This window comes from Staurois parvus, unplaced genomic scaffold, assembly GCF_062004578.1.
Source record: "Staurois parvus isolate SC_StPar_1 unplaced genomic scaffold, SC_StPar_1.0 ptg000321l, whole genome shotgun sequence".
NCBI lineage: Eukaryota > Metazoa > Chordata > Amphibia > Anura > Ranidae > Staurois > Staurois parvus.
This window is the reverse complement of record NW_028318117.1, coordinates 1907265-1931566: the sequence shown is the minus strand read 5'-3', so window position 1 is coordinate 1931566 and position 24302 is coordinate 1907265. Positions and strand designations below refer to the sequence as shown.

General features: G+C 41.2%; 1 protein-coding gene across 1 annotated transcript in view; it reads left to right on the top strand.

Moving 5' to 3' along the window:
* The window catches only part of LOC149457391 (3 beta-hydroxysteroid dehydrogenase type 7-like), a 51730-nt gene that overhangs the window by 9959 nt on the left and 17469 nt on the right, over positions 1-24302 (top strand). Inside the window, exons 3-5 of the mRNA XM_089683750.1 lie at positions 1722-1877; positions 4235-4343; positions 18459-18558. Coding sequence (XP_089539876.1) covers positions 1722-1877; positions 4235-4343; positions 18459-18558 — 365 coding nt within the window. The remainder of the gene's footprint in view (positions 1-1721; positions 1878-4234; positions 4344-18458; positions 18559-24302) is intronic.

The window sequence follows — 24302 nt, the reverse complement described above, 5'->3', positions numbered from 1 at the left end:
TTATGCTGAGTCCCCTTTTTGGACTTTTTATGTTGTCTGTTGATCACTATTAGATCCATTTGGATTTGCACTATCATCCTAAGCTTGGTCCCTAATTGGACCTTCCACTTGTTACACGTGTTATTGTGTGAGGTAACTTTACACTGTTGTCCATCACGGTTTATGTATTGTTGATTTGGTCTTTGTTCACTCATTTGCACTATTTCACTTATATTTATGCAAATTCAGTGTGTCAATATGTGAAGGATTTATATGGTAGTAGCGCCACATTACTTTTTGTTTTATTTTTTACTTGTCTATAGGTATATGACTGAATGTTGGCAGCTTTACCTCTGTGATTAGCTGATAAGGTTTTAATTAGGAGCGCATGAGGTCTATCACATTTACACATGGTTTTTTACAACTTTATACTTGAAAAATAGTATGCTCCAAGTGCACACACACCACACATGGATGGTATAAGGGCCCATTTACCTCCTTGCCTTTCTTTTACTGGAGAAAGCTATTTTGGTTATATTTCCCCTATGGGTCACAGGGATGCACTCCAGTGACCTGTTTTTGTTCTCAGGAAAAAGCCAGACTTTAAAGTCTGGATCCATCCAGATGCCTGGACCGGCTGCTGGTTCAGCCTTTAGCTACTCCTGCCCTCTCCACAGTCCAGTGCTCCAATGAGCCCTGGAAGGGCAGAGCAGAGAGCAGGAGACTGACAGCCACTGGTCCTCTGCAGACTGAAGACCGAGAGCTGAGCAATCAAAGGTGTTTAATCGCTCAGTTCTTGGTCTTAGGGCCAGCAAGGGACAGATGCGGCATGGATCGATGCTGCATCCACCTAGGTGAGTATGTATGTATGTATGTATTTTTTTACATTTCTTAACTTCTCTTTTAAATTTGGTAAAATGTGTGTTATACCACTTGTTTCTGTAATACATGGTAATGCACAAACCACCATTTTAAATGGTACCCAATGTAGTTTTACAGTGGTAGACAACCCAAAAGCACTGCAGCTTATTACATTGCATGTGCTGTGCACCGTGTGTGTGTTTCAAAAAAAAAAAATGCAGGGTCTGCTTTTTTCACGCAATAAACAATTCGCTATACACATATTCCCCACCCCACAGTAATGTAATGTCTGGGAGATCCATTACAGTCGCTGACGTTATGTGCAGAGAACGTATACTGAGCTCAGCCCAATTTGCATAGGAAAATGTGCATTTACTAACTATGTCATCAGTTTAACTTAGCATTATACTAATGAACACCAAAACCTTTTAAATCAGGTGTAAATGTACGCGGAGAGCTAACTAAATTAATTTAACTCATAAACTCATGTGCCGCTGAATCAGGTTGATTGTATTCTGGTTGAAACTTAGATCCAATGACATGTTAAAAAGAACCTGTGCTTTACCCAAGCAGCTACATAACCTTTAAAACTGGGATAAATAGAGCTAAGATAGGAACTGTGAATTAAATAAACTTCATGTGTGGACAAGGAACTGAGGATTAAGTGGAAAAGTCAGATCAAAGTGACTCAAATCTCTGTTTTCTGTTGACTAGTGCAGGTTCAGAAAATCAAAGCAACATCATAATTGTTATAGGTAACACTTCACTCACTGTGCTTTATTTTCCTTCCTTTATATGAAGCTTAGACAATCTATCACTTCTGAATTGTGTATGTAAATGTCTTCATATTCATGCTTGGATTTCTGTCTGTTGCACTACAGGTCCTGCCACCATTACCTACATTAAAGGAAACATTACTGACTATAACCAAGTTCTGGAAGCTGTCAAAGGTGTCCATGTTGTCATTCATACAGCTGCTCTTGTGGATTATTTGGATGAACATCCTTTTAAAGACCTTGAAGCTATAAATGTTGGAGGTGAGTTTACAGAAATATAAAACCCTACACATGTTGCACTGCTATATATGTAAATGTTCTATATAATTGTTGATTCTAAATTCCTGATATCAAGATGGGGATAGACCTACAGAGTGGCGTGCGTTATGCAGTACCTCAAGATACGTTGCGTTAAGGCACTGATGCACATTGTGCTGTGTTGAGAAGGTACATTGGGGCTTCATTTATAATGAATGGCACTGCAACACTTCAGCATATGTAACTCATCAGTGTGCAATGCAGTAATGCATGCATTACTGTGGCACGTCAGTGTAAACCCAGCCTCAGGTATTTCAGACTGTATTTAATCTGTTGGCACTTATGGGCCATTGCCAAGGACTGGAGGGAGCAGCTCCAAACCTCAACATTTACCAAATGTGGTACAACTTTTACATTATTTTGCTTCCTCTCTGAACATTTGGGGTGAAGTGATGAGATTTGTAATGAGAATGGTGTGCAGGGAAGATTAGGTGGAGTTTGAAGGTTCTATTTCAGGGGTCTCCAAACTTTCTAAACAAAGGGCCAATTTACTGTCCTTCAGATTTTAGGGGGCCGGACTGTGGCCATTGGGAGTAGAAAAGGTCCCGATATCAGTGGGAGGAATAGTGCCCTATCTTTGGTGTCAGTGGGAAGAATAGAAACTGATTGTTGGTGTCAGTGGGAGGAATTGTAACTCATCATTGGTGTAATTGGGAGATATTGTGCTGCATCATTTGTGTCATTGGAAGAAATTGTGCCCCTTCATTGGTGTCTATGGGGAGAATTATGCCCCAATTGTTGGTATCAGTGGGTGAAATAGTGCCTCATGCGCCGGATAAAAACAAGCAAAGGACAACATGTGGCCCCCGGGCAGCATTTTGGAGAGCACTGTTCTATTTAGTTCAAGAATCATGAGAACACTTCTTTTCCCTTGTCTTTCAGTCTGTACAGTAAAAAAATATGAAATGTATATTAGAAAGCAAATTGCCTCATATAGTCCATTCTAGAGGTAGTTTAGAAAATAAAAAACATGACAAGGGGCAGAACTTGTAAACTTGCATGCTGAAGAATGCATAATTTCCACATAAATCCATACAGGCATGATCTTATCGCCCTAAGGAATTTCTGTTGCCCGCATTCCCATAACCAGACTGGCTGGTTTTTCATGTTTATTGTTGGGGATGGGCAAGCTGTTTTAAATCTGCAAACTTAAATGCCCTTCCAGAAAGCAAACTATTGATAGAGCCTGTCTTGTATCCAGGGGGAGGTTTACATTTCAATAGTAAAATTGTATCTACTTGGATATAACAGGACATTATTAAAACTCCTGTTATTTTTTTTTTGTCATTTATATCTAATTGGGGACTTTCTGTCCTGTAGATTCAAAGGAGAGAGAAGAAATCTCCAGTGTAGGCGCCCTCAGATAATTGTCACTGCCACAACAAACAGAAAATTGATGTTGTGCTAATCACAATAATGCCACAGACATTCCAAAACAAATAATGAGATGAGAAGACAATAGATAATACACCATAACATAATCAGTAAATGGAAGGAATATGGGAGTGAAGGGAAAGGTGAAATAATAAAGCTCCAAAATGAGGACCAAAAGGTGTAACAGACAATAAATCGTGACCGTGGGCAAAACGCATGGAAATGATCAGGGAGAAATAAAATATAACTCAATCATAGTAATAGTGGGACATATGAGTCCGTCACAACATAAATGAAATAACGTGAATACAACTGATGAGAAAGTGGAGCAAAATGTGAAAAATACAAAATGAAGTGCTTAATATTAAAAGTGGACAAACCACTTATCACAGAAGAATGACAATAACAACGCACAGTGAGGCCAAAAACTGTGACCATGCGACTAAGAAGTCATACCACAATGTGCATCAAAATGCCATGTGACATAAAATGACTAACAAGTCACCATATCAATACCATAAATAAATGTGGCAAACATATATAGAGTGCAACTAGTATAAAACAGAAAATGGTGATATAAATGCACAGTGAAACCAAATGAATGTATTACTGTGCATCATAAAATACAATAACAGAATGAAGAAATAAATAACACGTGACTAAAAAAAAATCGTAAATACGACATAAAGTCCATGTGCAAAAACGTCCAACTAAAACGCATAAAAAGAAAAAAACACAACCTGGATAGGTAAATGATTGTTGAATCCCACACCGGCTAAATTGCCTCCCCACCTCTGCGCCCAGACCCCATGGACAGCAATAAAAACATGCTAGAGGTTTGGTTTTGGATACACTTTATAGGAGGTTACAGTGATCTCCAAGAAAGCAGATCCTCTATACTTCATTTTTGTTACTTTTCTTTGCAGGGACAGAGAATGTTATAAAAGCTTGTCTGGCGTCAGATGTCCCCTATTTACTGTACACAAGCTCAATAACTGCAGTTGGACCAAACACAAATTTAGATCCAATGGTGGGGTAAGCCAATAAAGTGAGAGTGTGTTCTCAGCACCTCCACATTTTAGCTATCACTGTACAGACTAACTAAAGGCTATTTCAATGTGGTGGTCACATTTTTTACTTAAAGTGGAAGTAAATTCTTTGGTGGTGGATGGGATAACCTGCATGTAGGCATGGCTTACTTGCACTGTATGGCACACTTACATTACAAGTGTGCTTTACTCCAGCAGTGACTGATCTAGGCAGTCAATTGCTGCACTATCCTTAACCGCAATCTTCTCCGCTGCTAATTTTCGGTTCCACGTCTTTGTTTTGGATGGCCTCCAATGATGTAACCTCTGCACATGTTAGTTCCATTGTCCCGGCACCAGCATCATGTGACATACATTGCACACAAGAAGTAAAAAACTGCTACAAGCGAGAAGAAGCGGTCTCTTAGCAAAACTGACTTTGCAAGTCTCCTCTGCCAAAAAACCCTAATTCATTCTTCTGAAAAAAAATTTTCCGTTTCTGCATCTCAGCACTGCGGAATAATTACAAAACAGGGACAGAGTGTTGTCACTCCATACCAGGAGGTGATTAAACAAAGGACTTTGTCGGGCTTATCAAGTATTATTTTAATTAAAGTTGCCCTTTCAATGTATATACTATTGTCTATGGGATCGTATGTCTTTGACAGTAACACATAGAAGAGCATTCTCCATTCCTTAGTCTGTCATAGCTGGTCTGAATCTGTCTTCCTCTCAAATGTCCTTCATTTGGAACTTCTGTCCCTCTTTCTTTCTCAGTTGTCCATCTTTTTGGCTTGATTTAAGGATCTCTAAAAAAAATTTATTTAAATATGTCAACCCAACATTTCATATTCCTGATATGTGACTGCTGTACTATGTACTAGTATGAAAAAGTATTCTTTTCTCTTTTGCTTCCTTTTTGTGAAATCCCTGTTTTTCCTACCAGTCCCTCTGCTTTCCTATTAAAAGCTGACTACACTAAGCATGAGAGCAGAGCATGGTCAGTCCACTAGCTGTGCTGACAGCCCCCACCCCCCACACACAGCCTTCACTGGGAATGTGCTGATGTTTCTCCACCCTGAACTTTCTGTGCAGGTGATAACAGAGGGTATGTGATCACTTATGAAAAGGGGGAAAAGGTGTGTATAATTTTTATATTATATCTTTTTTTATCTCGCCTTTAAAGTGAAATTCCACACTAACTATGCTTAACCACTTCCATACCAGCACTTTTACCCCTTTCCTGCCAAGGCCAAATTTTCAGGTTTCAGCACTCTCACACTTTGAATGACAATTGACCGGTCATACAACATTGTACTCAAACTAAAATGTTATAATTTTCTTCACCACAAAACCAGACTTTTCTTTTGGTGGTATTTAATCACCACTGGGGTTTTTATTTTTTGCTAAATTAACAAAAAAAGATAAAAAATGTTGAAAACAAAAACATGTTTTTCTTTGTTTATGTTATAAAAGTTTGCAAATAAATAATTGTTCTTCATAAATTTAGGCCAAGATGTATTCTGCTACATGTCTTTGGTGAAAATAACCCAAATTAGGATGTATTATTTAGTTTGTAGGAAGGTTATAGAGTTCACAAACTATGGGATATATCTGAAAATTGATCAATCCTGAAGTACTGATTGCCAATCTAATTTCTTGAGGTCTAGGAATGTCAGAACCAGGGGCGGACTGACGATTTGGAAACTCGGGCACTGCCCGAGGGCTCGGGGTCAGTAGGGGGCCCCATGAGATGCCCCTGGTACCTTTTTCATAGGCTTTTTTTGAGTTTGGGCAAGGACACAGGGGCCCCATGATCCCCTATTGCCCGGGGGCCCCATGAGTTGTCAGTCCGCCCCTGGTCAGAACAGTACAGATATCCCCCAAATGACCCCTTTTTGCAAAGTAGACAGTCCAATGTATTTCATAACAGGCATGGCGAGTTTTTTGAAGTTGTCATTTTTTTGTCATTTTTCACAAAATGGAGAAATTAAAAAAATTATTTTCACTATTTTTTTTTTACATACTGTCACCAGTGCAGTACAGCATCATCATATAACTGGCATGGTGGTGATCAGGGACACTGACTGGTGACAGTACGAAAAAAAAAAAATATATATATATATATATTTTTTTTTTTTCTTATTTTAAATTTTTTATTAATTTTTTTTTTTTTTTAAGATTTGTTTTTCATATTTCACTATGTCCAAAGTAGTATAATGTTACCATAGTAACATTGTACTACTTTGGGGAAGTGATCAGTTTTTGTTTTTTTACGCAATTTGCTTATAGCAAAGAATTACTTTGCTATAAGCAAGCATTTACCTGAATGAAATCAATTCATTCAGGTTTTTTTTTTTTTGTGATTAGCTGTGATTTGGTCAGGGCTAATCACATGACACAGCTGGGCTGTTATTGTCCCAGCTTGTGCATGTGATCGCTGTGACCATTCACAGCTAGACACACTTGTATACAATGGATGGCATGAAAGGAAGCCATCCATTGTATACAACTGTCATGTTACCTTCTGTGATTGGTCACAGCAGGTCACATGGTACTGGCAACGGGGCCGGTACACAGATCTGTCATCGGCCGTGTCCGAGGTACAAGGCCGGTGATAGATCGCGCCACAGCGCGGCCCTGCGGGCATGTGCAATGCGTGTTCCAGAACGGACGCCATATGGCATCCACCCAGAGGGACGAGCTATTCGCCCGGCCGTCATCTGGCTATAGACCAGGCGTCAACTGGTTAAAAATGCCCCCTCCCCCAACCTGCTACCTATCCTGTCTGACTTGTGTAAAAAAAATCTGCATAGTTACCTACTGACCTATTTTTAGTCCAGTCACATGATCCTGGTGTTTCAGCTCCCCTGTGTCAGTGAGTAGTGGCTGCAGGGGAGAGAAGGGAGTGCCAACAGTGGCTGGGACATTGGAGATTATGAGTGATGTCACAACTCTTGGAATTTCCAGCCATTGTTGAGCACTTCCTCCTCTTCCCTGCAGCCGTGGACACAGGGGATCATGTGACCAGAGTGAACTAAAAAGGTAAGTACATCTTTTTCTACAAAGGTGAAGCAGGATAGGTAGTGGATGAGGGCGGGAACATTTTTAAGCAGAGTAGGCTGGAATTCCACTCCGTTGTTTTGAAAACAAAACTCAAAATAAAGGAAAAGTAGTGACATAAAATGGGCTAAAACAACCATTTTTTGGACATTAATCTTCATGGCCTATGGTACTGCACAGCATTGCAGGAGTGTGTCATTTGCCTATATACCTCATGCTATAACGTGTCCCTCTTTCCCATCTTACAAAGTTGGGGAGTATGCTGTCACACCATGTGAGTTTTATTATCTTAATCACATCTTCACTCTCAGATTGAACTTCCCTCCTCTCCACCCATATGCTACACAAATAGGGCTTTTTTTGTTTATTTATGTTTTTTGGTAAAAGACCTCTGGTCTGCCCCCCCCCAAGTACAGCACTCACCTAGGTGAATGACATGCACTATGATCGCTGTTCTTTCTGGGATTTGCACGCCACATATCCCAGGAGGCAAAGTCCTTCATGGACAAAAGAAGTGGGGGGCAAGCCTAGCAGGACATCATTGGGAAGCCTGTCAGCTGAACCCGGAAGAGTCAGCAGCTCCTGCTGATGTCATACAAGATGGTGGTGCAGGACTTGAGCAGTGGCAGATCAGAAAAGGATTCTGCAGGACAATGCTGAATCTGCTGGGTGGTTGTATATCCTAATTGTGCAGGGCCTGCATCCAGGTAAGCAGGGGTTAAAAAAAACAAAATTTTAATATACTGCGGCTTATCAGCTTAACCTCCCTGGCAGTATTCCCGATTGTAGCTCGGGGTAGAGTTTCAGTACCAAAAGCGGTAACCCCGAGCTACACTCGGGCTTACCATGCAGCGTTTCTCAGGGATTCACTGCAGTGCTTACCTTGTCCTTCGCTCTCGCGATGTGTTCCCTGCAGCGTCCCCAGCCATCTCCTCTGGCTTCCGTGTTCTGGTCCCTGTGACGTCAGGGACTTACGGGCGCCAGAACCGGCGGCAAATTTGAAATTTTTAAAAAATTTCATTTTTTTTAAAATGATCATTACATAGTAAAACATTGCTGTTTCAAAGCATTTCACATACATTTTGTCCCTAGTGCTTTGTCCTGTGCCCTGCCTGCATTTTGACTGTTCTTTCTGCCTGGAAACTGAGAAACGTCCATGGGGTCCAAAAAGTGTCCCTTTATGTCAAAAGCGGTTTTAGATAGGCTAGAGAACAGCGATAATAAATCAGAACCACTTGCAGAATTGAGTGATAAATGATTCGTGGGGAAATTCGTCATCAGACACTGAAAATAATTTTGCGACTTTGCTCAGCGATGTGCGAACTTGGCGCTATATTTCAAATTTCAGTGTTTTTGGTTTGATTATATTATTGAATTACATGTATTATTATTATATTATTATTTTTTTATGATTATTTATTAAATTATAATTTATGATTTCGTGTTTCAAGTTTTATCATATCCGGAATGTTTACTAGACTCTTGCTCCGACAGATTTCAGTGAGTTATTCCTAAAAATGACAGGCCTACAATAAAAAAACTACATATTTCCATGCAAAATAATGGTACTGCTTTCAGCACCAAAAATCTGAAATAATCATACCGCTAGGGAGGTTAAGGTCCACCAACATTATTTTCCTAGATATAACTGGCCTGGTTGTCTCTGCACCACCTGTCTTCTCTCCTGCCTTCCCTTTCTTCTCTGTCCTTTTCTGCTAAATTTCTTTTCCTCAGCCTTAAAGTATAACTAAAGGCAAAACTTTTCTTTTAGCTTTAGGTAGAGTGTAGAGGGATTAGAAACCCTGTCAGTTTTTATTGCTATATGTGTCCCCCTTCAGGAGATTTACCCACTCTATTTGTCCTGTTTACCATTTTCTTTGAAAGTGAAAGTAAAGACAATCCCAAATTTTAGGTTGTCCCAAGAAAAGTAATAGAGGGGAAATCTTCCAATGGGGACACTAGTTCTGGTGACCTGGGGGTCCCCAAAGAATTCACTTAAATTGCAGGGATTTCCTCTCACTTCCTGTTTGACTATGAGACAGGAAGTGAAGGAAAATCTCCACAATGAGATACAGATGGAGAAAAAAAAATTGGATGGGTTATAACCCTCCTTTGCTCTAACCAAAATTAAAAAAAAAGTTTTGCCTATAGTTCTATTTTGACCTTATCTACTGTCTCAACAAGATTTGTTTTAGTCTCCTCTAGCTCACCCAACTGGCGTAAGAGGGTAGTAGCTTCATGGACCTTGCTGTTTAAATCCAGCCCCCCCAGCAAGGACAATGAAGGTGCTCTGAGATTAAGACTTCATTACCTTAAAGTGCAGAGCAGACCTAAGGGGTTCCATATTCGGACCCATTCTGGAATCTTAGTGATTCTAGTTATACAACCCATCTCATGTAAACTGGCAATACCTTCTCTTATCGTTCTCCACAAGCAGGTATTTTCCAGGTCACTAGGATTAGGGTAAACACAGACTATCCCATCTCTCATAGTCTAATAGTAAAAAAAAATCACTGTAAACTCTTGGGCTTTGCATGACCTTGTGTGAAATTTTGGATCGTAGGTTAACACTCTCATAGCTACTGCTTCCTTGTCTGATGAAATTACACTGCCCATGCCTTCATCCCACAAACATAGGAGCCACATTAAAAAGGGGTGTCTGAACCTCTGTACTGTTTTGCCAGCTCATGGAGTTCAGTTTGTGCAAACTTCCTTAATTCCTCAAATTCCACTTCTCTAGAGTTGCGATAATGCACCTCTCTGTCTCTCATGTTCTCTCTCTCACATTGCCTTTTTCTCTGCTTGGTAATAAGAGATCTGGCACACTTTTTCTTCCCCACTGAATGATCAGAAATATCAAATTCTGTATCCTCATCCTCGTTAGCACATCCTTACAATTCCAGTTGTGGTATGCGATAATGGCATCTACTCTGAGCCTACTAACAGGTTTACAGCCCTTATTTTTCCTTAACCCCTTCACGCCTAAGGGTAAAACAAATATAAATGCCTAAGCACAATTTTGCAACGTTGACATGTGTTAGTAAAACCGTACATATCATCACAACTACTTTATACATCCAGGTGAATTATACCTTGTTTTTTTCAGGACAAATTGGGCTTTCATTTGGTGGTAAATGGTAATGGATATCTCCTCATTTTTTTTTTATTATCAAAGGAAAACTGGCCAAAAACAGTAAAAAAAAAATATTTTTTTATTGAGCTGTGTGTTTCTTGTTACTACCATAACCTACCACCAAAGAACAACCCAAAGTAAATTCTCCAGCTCGTGACGATTGCAGCGATACCATATATGTGTATGTTATTTGTTGTTTGTACCCATAGTACAGCCCAGAAACAATAGTGTGCATTTTGTTTTTGTCTTTTTTTTTTTTACCTAAAACACACTGACACTGACTGACACTGATACTTTTAATCCTGACCTTGACCTTTGACCCTGACCTTGACTCAAACAATAACCCTGGCACTGAACTAGATCAAACCTTGATCTAGGTATTTTTTCTTTATGTTTTAATATTTATTTATCTTTTTCTTTTTTTTTTTACAAACATTTTTTTTTCTCTCTATGCCAGGAGTTAGAGAGATACAATGTATCTCTCTTCTCCATGCATAGAGAGAAAAAAAATCAAGGGGGCCGGGCTGCACAGTGACTGATCACTGTGATAGCGAATCAGAGGCTAGCACAGCGATCATGTGACTCGGAATCGGGAGTCCCAGGTCCCGATCGTTAGAACGAGACCCAGGGCTCTCAGTGACACCGTGGTCCTTTTTCTAAAAGCGCGCAGTGCGGCGCGCTCCCAGCACAAAGACAGATACGCAAATATGCAGCCCCACGGAAAAAAGCCCAGTTCCGTGAGGCCGCATATTTGTGTGATGTCGGCGTCAAGGGATTAAGGCATTTATTGATTTGGTCATGATAGCTGCACACTGATCATCAGCCTGACTAGCAGTTGAATATACACACTCCGAAGCAACTGATAGATGGTCTTTTAATACATCGTACTTAATTTCTGCCTCTTCCTTCTCCCTCTTTTGTATTTCAGTATAGTTAGCATGCAGGATGTACCAGCCAAATAGAGACACTGCCTTCTTTTTTGCTCTGCTTAAATCACAAGTGTCAATAATAAAGTTTAGAAAATGATCTGAAACTTTATGATCCCAAGTCTTCTTCAAGGGGAAAATTTCTTAGCAAGAAGCATCCACTGACTGTCTCTATCCAAAGCAGGCAGGTAGCATGCAGAACCTGCTGTAGCCTTGTTTTTCCTGCACAGTTTACACAGCATTTTTCTTATCCTTGGCAACAGAAAACACTACAGAAAACAGGTCTGGTTCAATTGAACTTTAGCACAAATTCCAGCCATCAGCCTCCAACCATTTGGCTTGCATCTTTTTGGCTACTTAGAGTTAAGGCAAGGAAAAAAACCCTGCAGTATATTATTGTGCATTCACTAAACAAGAATGCTGCATATATAGTACAAACTACTTACAATTGTAGAAAAACAATAAAAGGCAAACAGAATACTACAAATATTTATACAACACACATGCACATGCTATTTATTCTTCCTAGCAAATAAACTTTGCAATGATCGGTATGCTATAGGAACACACTAAAAAATCACTTAGCTTGTGTCATAGTGCATTCACAATTTCTGAAGCAAGCAGGACCCCAGTCTACTCAAGGGATTGCAGGAAACCAGGTTCTCTCATTGTGAATATTTAACGTCATCCCCAGATGTAGTCCTCTCTGGAACAATCTTCTTTGGTCTCATGGAGTCCCACTTTCAGCTTATGCTGCTGGCCTTTTATTTAGAACATTTGTGTAGCTATTCCCAAATGGGCATATCCTTTTACCTCTTCCTTTTTACATCAGTTTCTATGAGAGAAAACATTTCTAATGCCAAATTCTGAATTCCACTGTAATATCATACATGCCATAGGTCAAATATGTCAAAAGATCAAGCTATTGTTGACTTTTATTGGCAGAGCCTGGGTGTAGAGTTTGACCAGAACTCCTCAAAAACAATGAGAACCGCTGAAAATGTGTAGATTGCTCATCCAATCATTTACATTTGCCCATTTACAATAATAGTATATCTCCATTGTATTAGAGGGCAGCATTGTCCATTGTCTCAATGGCATTTGTTTGATAAACGATCACACAAGTAAACTAATGTAAACTTCTAAAAATGGTGATTTTTATTTTGGGGGGGGTCGAAAAAAGTACTATCTGAGGTAACATACTTAGATACTCTTTAATAAAGATCTTCTCAGCAGTAAAATAATGAGGAGTAGCCATACACAGGAACTAACATTCAACTCTGCACAATAAAGGCATGTGACTATAATATACTTTCACAGCTTTTTCCAGTTATTACTATTATTATTAAAGATACAGTCAGGTCCATAAATATTGGGACATTGACACAATTCTAACATTTTTGGCTCTATACACCACCACAATGGATTTGAAATGAAACGAACAAGATGTGCTTTAACTGCAGACTGTCAGCTTTAATTTGAGGGTATTTACATCCAGATCAGGTGAACGGTGTAGGAATTACAACAGTTTGCAATGTGTATGGCTTGTTAAGGGACCAAAAGTAATGGGACAATTGGCTTCTCAGCTGTTCCATGTCCAGGTGTGTGTTATTCCCTCATTATCCCAATTACAATGAGCAGATAAAAGGTCCAGAGTTCATTTCAAGTGTGCTATTTGCATTTCGAATCTGTTGCTGTCAACTCTCAAGATGAGATCCAAAGAGCTGTCACTATCAGTGAAGCAAGCCATCATTAGTCTGAAAAAACAAAACAAACCCATCAGAGAGATAGCAAAAACATTAGGCGTGGCCAAAACAACTGTTTGGAACATGCTTAAAAAGAAGGAACGCACCGGTGAGCTCAGTAACACCAAAAGACCCGGAAGACCACGGAAAACAACTGTGGTGGATGACCGAAGAATTCTTTCCCTGGTGAAGAAAACACCCTTCAGAACAGTTGGCCAGATCAAGAACACTCTCCAGGAGGTAGGTGTATGTGTGTCAAAGTCAGCAATCAAGAGAAGACTTTACCAGAGTGAATACAGAGGGTTCACCACAAGATGTAAACCATTGGTGAGCCTCAAAAACAGAAAGGCCAGATTAGAGTTTGCCAAACGACATCTAAAAAAGCCTTCACAGTTCTGGAACAACATCCTATGGACAGATGAGACCAAGATCAACTTGTACCAGAGTGATGGGAAGAGAAGAGTATGGAGAAGGAAAGGAACTGCTCATGATCCTAAGCATACCACCTCACCAGTGAAGCATGGTGGTGGTAGTGTCATGGCGTGGGCATGTATGGCTGCCAATGGAACTGGTTCTCTTGTATTTATTGATGATGTGACTGCTGACAAAAGCAGCAGGATGAATTCTGAAGTGTTTCGGGCAATATTATCTGCTCATATTCAGCCAAATACTTCACAACTCATTGGACGCCGCTTCACAGTGCAGATGGACAATGACCCAAAGCATACTACAAAAGCAACCAAAGAGTTTTTTAAGGGAAAGAAGTGGAATGTTATGCAATGGCCAAATCAATCACCTGACCTGAATCCGTTTGAGCATGCATTTCACTTGCTGAAGACAAAACTGAAGGCAAAATGCCCCAAGAACAAGCAGGAACAGAAGACAGTTGCAGTAGAGGCCTGGCAGAGCATCACCAGGGATGAAACCCAGCGTCTGGTGATGTGTATGCGTTCCAGACTTCAGGTTGTAATTGACTGCAAAGGATTTGCAACCAAGTATTAAAAAGTGAAAGTTTGATTTATGATTATTATTCTGTCCCATTATTTTTGGTCCCTTAACAAGTGGGAGGCACATATGCAAACTGTTGTAATTCCTACACCGTTCACCTGATCTGGATGTAAATACCCTCAAATTAAAGCTGACAGTCTGCAGTTAAAGCACATCTTGTTCGTTTCATTTCAAATCCATTGTGGTGGTGTATAGAGCCAAAAATGTTAGAATTGTGTCGATGTCCCAATATTTATGGATCTGACTGTATATGTGACCATTTAGTTACGAACAACTATTGGTTTTGTTCTATTTTAGCCTGCTGCTGCCCATGTAATGCTTGTGTGGTGACAAAGAAAGTGGGCGTTAATGTCCATGTGCCACACATACAGTTGCAAGAAAAAGTATGTGAACCCCTTGGGATTACGTGGAGTTTTGCATGAATTGGGCATAAAATGTGCTCTGAACGTCATCTAAGTCACAACAATAGAAGAACACAGTCTGCTGAACATAATACTACACAAACATTAGATGTTGCCATGGTTTAATTGCACATAACATGTAAACTTTCACAGTGCAGGGAGGAAAAAGTATGTGAGGCCCTAGCTTAATGACTTCTTCCAGAGCTAATTGGAGCCAGGAGTGAGCCAACCTTGACTCCAATCAGTGTGATGATATTGGATGTGTTGCTGACAGCTGTCCTGCCCTTAAAAAACACACACCTGTTTTGGGTTTACTGGTTTCAAGAAGCACTGTCTGATGTGAACCATGCCTCGCAGAAAAGAGCTCTCAGAAGACCTACCATCAAGAATTGTTGACTTGCATGAAGCTGGAAAGGGTTACAAAAGTATCTCTAAAAGCCTTGATGTTCATGTGTCCACGGTAAGACAGACTGTCTACAAATGGAGAAAGTTTAGCACTGTTGCTACTCTCCCTAGGCGCGGTCATCCTGTAAAAATGACGGCAAGAGCACAGCGCAGAATGCTGCATGAGGTAAAGAAGAATCTCAGAGTGTCAGCTAAAGAACTACAGAAATCTCTGGCACATGCTAACATTTTTGTTGACACATCTACAATAAGGAAAACATGAAACAAGAATGGAGTACATGGGAGGACACCACGGAGGAAGCCATTGCTGTCCAAAAAGAATATTGCAGCACGTTTGAAGTTTGCAAAAGAGCACCTGGATGTTCCACAGCACTACTGGCAAAATATACTGTGGACAGATGAAACCAAGATTGAGTTGTTTGGAAAGAACACACAACACTATGTGTGGAGAAAAAAAGGCACAGCACACCAACATCAAAACCTCATCCCCACTGTGAAACATGGCGGAGGGAGCATCATGGTTTGGGGCTGCTTTGCTGCCTCAGGGCCTGGACGGATTGTTGTCATTGATGGGAAAATGAATTCCTGAGTTTATCAAGACATTTTGCAGGAAAACGTACGACCATCTGTCCGCCAACTGAAGCTCCGCAGAGGATGGGTGATGCAACAGGACAATGACCCAAAGCATACAAGTAATTCAACAAAACAATGGCTGCAACAGCACAGAATACGCCTTCTGGAGTGGCCCAGTCAGAGTCCTGACCTCAACCCGATTGAAATGCTGTGGCATGACCTTAAGAGAGCGATTCACACCAGACATCCCAAGAATATTGCTACACTGAAACAGTTTTGTGAAGAGGAGTGGTCCAAAATTACTCCAGATCGTTGTGCAGGTCTGATCTGCAACTACAGGAAACGTTTGGTTGAGGTTATTGCTGCCAAAAGAGGGTCAACCAGTTATTAAGTCCAAAGGTTCACACACTTTTTCCTCCCTGCACTGTGAATTTTTACATGTTATGTGCAATTAAACCATGGCAACATCTAATGTTTGTGTAGTATTATGTTCAGCAGACTGTGTTCTTCTATTGTTGTGACTTAGATGACGTTCAGAGCACATTTTATGCCCAATTCATGCAAAACTCCACGTAATCCCAAGGGGTTCACATACTTTTTCTTGCAACTGTATGTGTCCATGAGTGGGCAAGGTTTCTGTGCTGAGAGTGAACTAGTGACCTGAGAGTGATCATCATTACAAGAGACTGTGACCAATTGGATTAAAAATCCCATTTCGGTCTTTGCAGATGACACCAAGCTGTGCAGTGGAATAACGTCCTTACAGGATGTCTCCAACTTACAAGCTGACCTCAATACACTGCTTAATTGGGCAACTATGTGGCAAATGAGGTTTAATGTTGATAAATGTAAGGTTATGCACTTGGGGGCTAAGAATATGTATGCATCATACATACTGGGGGGAATACAACTGGGGGAATCAATGGTGAAGAAGGATCTGGGAGTTCTGGTAGATCACAAGCTTAATAATGGCATGCAATGACTTCAAAGTTATTGATTCATATTGTGTTGCGCTCCCAGTGAAAAATATCTGTGATTTAAATAACTCTATTTACCCTTGGTAAACAAATATATAATACGGTGATTGTGCAAGAAATGTATGCAAAATAAAAAATTATATATTACTAAAAAATCATATATATTTTCCACTAATAATATCCCCAGAACCAATAAGTGATAAAATAATATGTACTATAACATATCTATAAATAAATCAATGTGCATCATGATTAGTAAATATTCAAAAAAATATATATAAATAACCTATAACATATATATATATGATCTGCAAATTAATTAGTGATATAAATGTCCTTTAAATTCAGTGACTTTGTGCTTGATTAAATCTTGATTAGGTGACTTATTGTGAATCCGTGACTTTCTTTGAATCCTTAATTAGTGAAGATGTATGCTCACCTCCTTCTTAGCCTGCAATTAGGCTATACACACATGTGGTTCACCTCCTATGGAACCTGCTTAGATGGAATTCCTCCTTTACAGATTGTGAAAACGTGGATATCCGTTATCCTCAATTAGCCCATATGCATTTTTCCATATGTGGGGAAAAAATTGCCAGACATAGTGTTTTATCCTTGTAGAAAGGTTTCTGCTTTATTGCTTTCCAACAGGTACACTCACATAAACAATATGCGGTATAGGATGAATTGCTCAGCTCAAGTAATCCGCCAACCGTCTAGCCATGCACCCGCCGTCTGTCAAAACACTCCGGCTCTCTCCGAGTGACACCGCAGCCCCACCCCTACGCGTTACGCCACTGGTCACGTGGCTTCATCAGGGGGTTGTGATAGGTCAAGACGTAAGTGGTCACACTGACCGTTAATGTAGGGAGACATGCTGACCATTAACAGATGCGGATACAAAGCAAAGGGACAAACTGACATCTACCATGTGGGGATACACTGACACCAATGCAAGGGGAGACACTGACCACCACTGTAAGGGGGTGCACTGACCACCAATGTAAGAGAACACACTAAGCACTTGCTAGCAATTTAATGGAGCACAATGACCACCAATGTAAGGGGAAACACTGAACGCTAACGGATGGGGACGTATCTATCTGAAGGAAACAGTTTATTTGGGCCATTTTGGTCCAAGCATACTAAAGAGAAAGGAAAGGTGATGTTAGGCTTTATTAAAGTTCCTCTTTAGGATGGGATTAGCCAAAGTGTTAGCACTCTGTGTATAATCTGAGTAGGCTCAGATTCTATTTAGCCATTGCTATAAATCCACTCCCACTGGCAGGCGCAGTCTGCACAAGTCCACTGTTTGCCATGTAGCATGCTGCAGAGTTACTTTCCTCAGTGTGCCCCAGGTCTTTTAGAATCCTAAAAACGGCCCTAGAGCCTTCTGCGCACTGTAGTAAGGAGTGGTGAAAAAAATGGACACTGTCCATTATTTGGTGCGTTGGCAGCCCATTCATAATAAATGCTCTGTCTTAATGTAACACATGTTAATGCACTAAATGCCACATATTAGCATGCATACACTGTAATTCACAAATCATTTGTGAAGACGCCTAAACCCTGGCTTGAGTAACACACACATTCTCTAAAGTGAGAGAGGAGCACTATGGTTATAATTGTCTATTGCCAACAGTAATGAAAAAAAACTATATTAAATGGAACAAATCACCCTGAGAACCATTATGGTTTCATTACAAAACTATCAACATCATCTTTTTCACACACCTCTTGCTATTTAAATGAATGTTCTTTGTAGTTTACCGGTTTATGTACCCGGTTTTCACCTATTTATGTTTACTTTTTAAAAATATGCTTTTGACTTTAATATTATATATCTCGCCATCCATATGTCTTAAAAATGTCCTGTTTATTTTGATTTAAGAATCACAGAAGACACAGTATATCATGGTGAGCCTTTACTGTCTTATGGTAAAACAAAGGCTCAGGCCGAAAGACTAACCCTCTTGGCTAATGGTCAGCGGGTATGTATGGGTATTATTTATTTAATGTTGGTGTGAAAAGTGTGAAAGACACTTTGATTCAGTAATCTCCCTATTTAATAATTAGGAACTGGAAAAAGTACAGAGAAGGGCAACCAAACTTATAAGAGGCATGGAGGAGCCTGGCTATGAGGAAAGATTAGAGGAACTGAATTTATTCTCTCTTGAGAAGAGGAGATTAAAGGGGAATATGATCAACATGTATAAATACATAGGTGGTCCATATAGTGAGCTCGGTGTACAGTTATTCACCCTGAGGTCATCACAGAGAACAATGGGGCACTCTTTATGTCTGGAGGAAGAGATTTAATCTCCAAATACATAAAGGTTTCCTCACAGTAAGAGCAGTGAAAACCTGAAATAGACTCCCTCAAGAGTTGGTTCTGGCCAGCTCAGTAGATTGCTTTAGAAATAGCCTGGATTCTTTCTTAGATACACATAATAAAACTGAATACTAACATTTATAGGTAAAGTTGATACAGGAAAATATCTCAAGGGATAAGGAAGAAATTTGGTCCCCCTGCAGGAGAAAATTGGATCATGCTTTGCTGGGTTTTTTTTTGCCTTCCTCTGGATTAACTGTGGGTATAGGATTATAACTTGTTTTTTTTTTTGTTTTTTTTTATGGTTGAACTGGATGGACTTTTGTCTTTTTTTCAACCAGACTAACTATGTAACTATGTAACAAAGGTCTTCTGTACATGGCCAAAATACTGTACAAAGTAGAGAAAAGGTGTATTTCTGTGCCCAGGATTCACAGGTTCAGCGTACATCTGATTGATCCTTGTGTACAGGGATGCAGGTGCTGACCCAAACAGAGACTGCCTGTTCTATGTACTTTATGGCCTTTTTCGACTGTGTGAATGAGCCCTTTCATGAACCATTTTACTGACAGCACATATTTTGCTGTGGAATACATTTTTTTCTTTTACAATTAGCTTGGCTTACATCAGCAGCAGCACCCCAATCTGACTCATTTCAGTTTAAAGCAGACTTTTTTTAAGTAGTATATAATAGGCTCTCTTTGACTAGCAGATAGAAATGGCCAGAAGTTTGCTGAAGCTGTACCGGTTATTGCCGGTGTAAAACTGTTGGCAGGACCAGGATCTAAACCCATGACATCTGCTGCATGCAGTAGTAGCTCTGCTTGCCAAGCCACCTAAGATGCTGGACAGTATCCTATCTGAACGCTTAGATAATCTTATCTTGTACTTTGTTTCTGGTGAACCTTGAACTCCTCCTACGAACTTCCTAATTAAACTATATCTTTAGATTTGCTGTTTGCCAGATTATGTGCTCTCTCCAGCCAATATCTTGTTTCTTTGTGTACCTGCAGCTGTCCATATCTCGATTACCACTGACCTTTTGCTTGTTCCTCTACTATGCTTCTGCTTGATCTCAACCTTCAACCACTTGTTACCAACCTTTGGCTTGTTTACTGACTATGCTTATGCTTGATGCCCACCTGCTATATCCGCTATTGGACCTCGGCTTGCTCAACTCCTGGCGGGGCAATCCTGAGGACCGTCACCTAGTACTAGCATGCAGCAAAAACCCATCTCCAGCATCAGGAGCTCTGGTGAATACTGGCTTAGACTTTGCACATTGGGTAAGCTTGTGTAATTTGCCAAGGTGACCAGCTTGTGTACTTATCCAACTGGTCTGTGGTAGCCTCTCTACTGCTATAGCTACTGCTTCTGGCCACTTACTATTGCACTTTCATTAAGAAAGAAGAGACTGTGGATGATAAAGCAGTGTAAAACTGGCTTGAAGAAGGACATTTTTAATGAGGGAAAATTTGCCAAAATGTACCAGAGAAAAAGATTACAGTCAGGTGTTTTTCTACAAGAATTAAGGAACTGCAGATGACACAGCAATGTAATATTGGCCAAAAGCAGGAAAATGTTAAAGCGGAACCTCACCCAAAAAGGGCTTGTCTGCCTCCCCCCCCCCTCTCCACTGCAACATTTGGCACTTTTTGGGGGGGAGGGGGACTGGGTACCCAGAGGTACCTGCTCCCACTTTCAGGTCAGATCGCTGCAGTGATCTGAGCTGGAGGTTTGCCCCCCTTCCTAACCTCCCCAGCCTTCTGGGACCTGTGTGGCCCATTTACAAAGTGCAGCAGGGAACCGGCTGTGAAGCCGCAAAGCTTCACGTCCGGTTTCCCTTACTGAAGATGTCGGCACCAGCACTTGAAGCCCATTGAAGGACCCCCCAGGACAGGTAAGTGTCCTTAAAGGCATGGTACATGTACAGTATACGACAGAGTGGTACACATATTCACAGCAATAGAAAGTCACAGTAGTGTACAGTCAAGTCGAAAATAGTCAATAAGTACTCATAGACAGTTCTTGAAGATTAAAGGGACTGTGAAGGTACAAATGCAGACTAGGGAACATTAATTTGCAACTATGTGAGGACATTAGACAAGGAAGAAGAACATTTTCATTCCACTGTCCATGGCTACCAAATCCTATCATACTTCTTAGGATAGTTCCTATTAATATATGTTAGCTTATACATAGGCAACACAGTGCTGAGTTTTCCCATGAGGCTACCAAAGGGGGGGAAGGTGCATTCCATTTACAAAGTATTGCTTTTTTAGCATAGCGTAATAGAAAGGAAACCAACAATTTAGTGCATTGAGGTCTTTGCTCATCATCTTGTATGCCCAAAAGCGCCAACTCTGGAGACATTGGAAGGGACAGTTGGAGTCGGACATTGATGAGTTCAAAGACATCTGTCCAGAACTGCGTTATCTTAGGGTAGCTCCAGACCATGTGGAAGTATGTACCTACATCTGAGTAGGAATGCAAGCAGTTAATGGATCCCTGGGGGTAGATTCTGTGCAATATCTGAGGAGTATAGTAAACCCTGTGTAAAAATTTGGTTTCTATTAGTGTGTCCCTAGAGGAGACAGCTAATTTGGAGCTGTCCTTGAAGCAAACCTCCCAGTCTTCCCTATCGAGAGAAGGTATGTCATCCTTCCACACCTCCCACAACCTCTCCATCTTAGGGGAATCAAGACTAAGTAATACCAGATAAAGAGAAGAAAGAGGCTTGGACAAAGATTCCTGAGCAAGAAACTCCTCAAAGGGTCCACGGCCAGCTTTCGGGGGTGTGGAAATTGGGCCTGAGCAGCATGACACAACTGAATGTAGCAGAAATACATCCACCTAGGTAACTCAAATTTAACAGAAAGATACCTGAAGGGTAAGAGGACTCCGGTGGGCATAACACTCCAGAATGTCTTAATGCCATATCTGGCCAAGACCTGGGGATCCGGTATATATCTAAAGTGTGATAGGGAAGGGTTACCCCCATAGCGGCTGATATGGTGACCAGTGACCAGGTTTCAAAAACTGTCTTCTGGTGGACACCCATACCCTGAGGGTTGTCCTGGAAAGATGTGGAAGGCTAACATAGGCTTTGGGTCCCCTATACACCAAGTTTCTAAGCTCCGTAAGTGAATCCAACAGAGTAGCCTCCAAACAGACAGCTGCATTTTCCTGGGAACCCGTAAACCACCTACTGACTGAGACCAAGGTAGCAGTCCAGTAGTAGATTAGAAGATGCCAACCATTCATATCTCATATGGAAGACATTAGGTAGTGTAGCACTACCCTCTTGAGGGCCGCTGAGTTTTTGGGTCCCCCTTAAGCTCTGCAGAGCCAAGCAGCATGCATTTTCCACTTCTTCAAACACAGAGTCAGTAAAACAGTCCTTGAGCTGGTTTTTAGTTGTTTTTATTGAGGGGTTAACAACTTGGATTGGGTCTAGGGGTATATGGGATGCCCAAGAAACTGTAAACTTGAGGACAAACTTCTTAGCAACCTGTACACTGTAGAAAAATGAGGATAAAAAATAGCACTGACTCTTTAAGGAGCACTAAAGTCCTCTTGATGTACCACCTCAGACCCCAGATGAACCCTTCCTCTTCACCCAGCTGCACTGAGGGTATCCTTGGGAAAGGGATTCCGAGATCTGACAAGTAGTCCCAGTTGAGAACTAGTTGGGTCTTGCATCTGACCACCCCCTTCCTTTATCTGGCCCTGGTTGGGTAGAAGTACTCACACTTTCCTGTCCTGTTAGCTTGGTGGATTGAAGCTGCGTTCAGGCCTTACGCTGGGCTGGCTCCTTCCTTGCTGACAGGTTGTCCTCCCTAGGAGATGGCGAGACAGTGGAGATCCTTCTGTCCAGCCACTAGCCTGTAGGTAGGCTCCCCTCCTACCCGGCCTCTTGCCTGTGAATTGGCCAAGTTTCCCTAAACATGCAAATCTGGGCCTCTTTCCCCTGATGAAAGTGCTGATACAGCGGTCTAATTCCTTATAGAATGAGGCAAGTGTCCAGGCAGGGGAATTTTGGAATATATAATTAAATTTAGAGAGCTTATTTTGAGACAGTTTATAAGGCCCATTAGGTTCAAGGGTAGGGTGCCCCAGGAGAAGCATCTATCACATAACTGCAAAAGCAATGGCTGTAAATTAAGGCCATAGAAACTAGTGGTATTCCATTGAACCTAGATACTTAAATTAGTTGACCCACATCAGCAGAGTAATCGCTGCAGTCTCCTGTGCCTGAAGATCTAAAGGAAACAGGATGGACTTCGACCAGTTGATCCTCCTGCAGGGAAGAATTTGCATCATGCAGATACAAAAAAAAACATTGGCCACATAAATTCAATTGTTTTCCTCCAATGGACCAACCCGCAACCCCTAGACCAGAATAGAGTGCCAAATAAAAATGGCCAGCAGTTCCACAGCCAGGGCAAAAAGGAAAGGAGACAGGGGGCAGCCCTGAGGAGTGCACCGTTAGTGCCTATGCGAGCATGGGGTACCCGCTCCCGGTAAAGCATGCCCAACCAACTAAGGAATTGAGACCCAAACCCAGATCTCCACATTACCTCCCAAAGTTATCCCCATTCAATGGAGTCAAATGCCTTCTCTGCATCTAAAGAGGCAATTAATCTCTTGCCATCATTGTCATGGGCAATAGACAAATTGAGAAAAAGACGTCATCTAGGATCATCTAGGATCTTTGATAATCAGTTAGCCAGGATTTTAGCCAAAATCTTTGCGTCCACCTTGAGCAAAGATATTGGCTGATAGGAGGCAAAATCTTCAGGATCCTTGCCTGGCTTGGCTACCAACACAATCTCCTCTTCCGACATAGCCTCATAGCAAGGGGACCACCTAACATCAGAATTCAGGCCCCGGACTTTCCATTATAATTGAGAATTTAGCCATCCTGGGGCAGTAAAAATATATGTAGGAGTGCTGTCACATAGCAACAATGCTGCAACCAGGGGCAGTTGATGGGCTAGAGAGAGTAGACTAAACACTTCCCTGCACCATACCATATGCAGAAATAAGGATAAGACAGTATACAGTAGAAACAGGGGTGGACTGACCATTTGGAAACTCGGGCACTGCCCGAGGGCCTGGGGTCAGTAGGGGGCCCCATGAGATGCCCCTGATACCTTTTTCATAGGCTTTTTTGAGTGTGAGCAAGGACACAGGAGCCCCATGATACCCTATTGCCCGGGGGCCCCATGAGTTGTCAGTCCGCCCCTGAGTAGAGACCATGCCATATAATAATGTAGAGCAAAAACAAAAGAAAACAACAACACAGCAAACCACCCCACCCCGCAGATCCCTCAATGTAGGGCAATTCATAATTCCCAGAACTAGCCCCATATGAGCAACAAGAACCCGGAGGTGCACTCC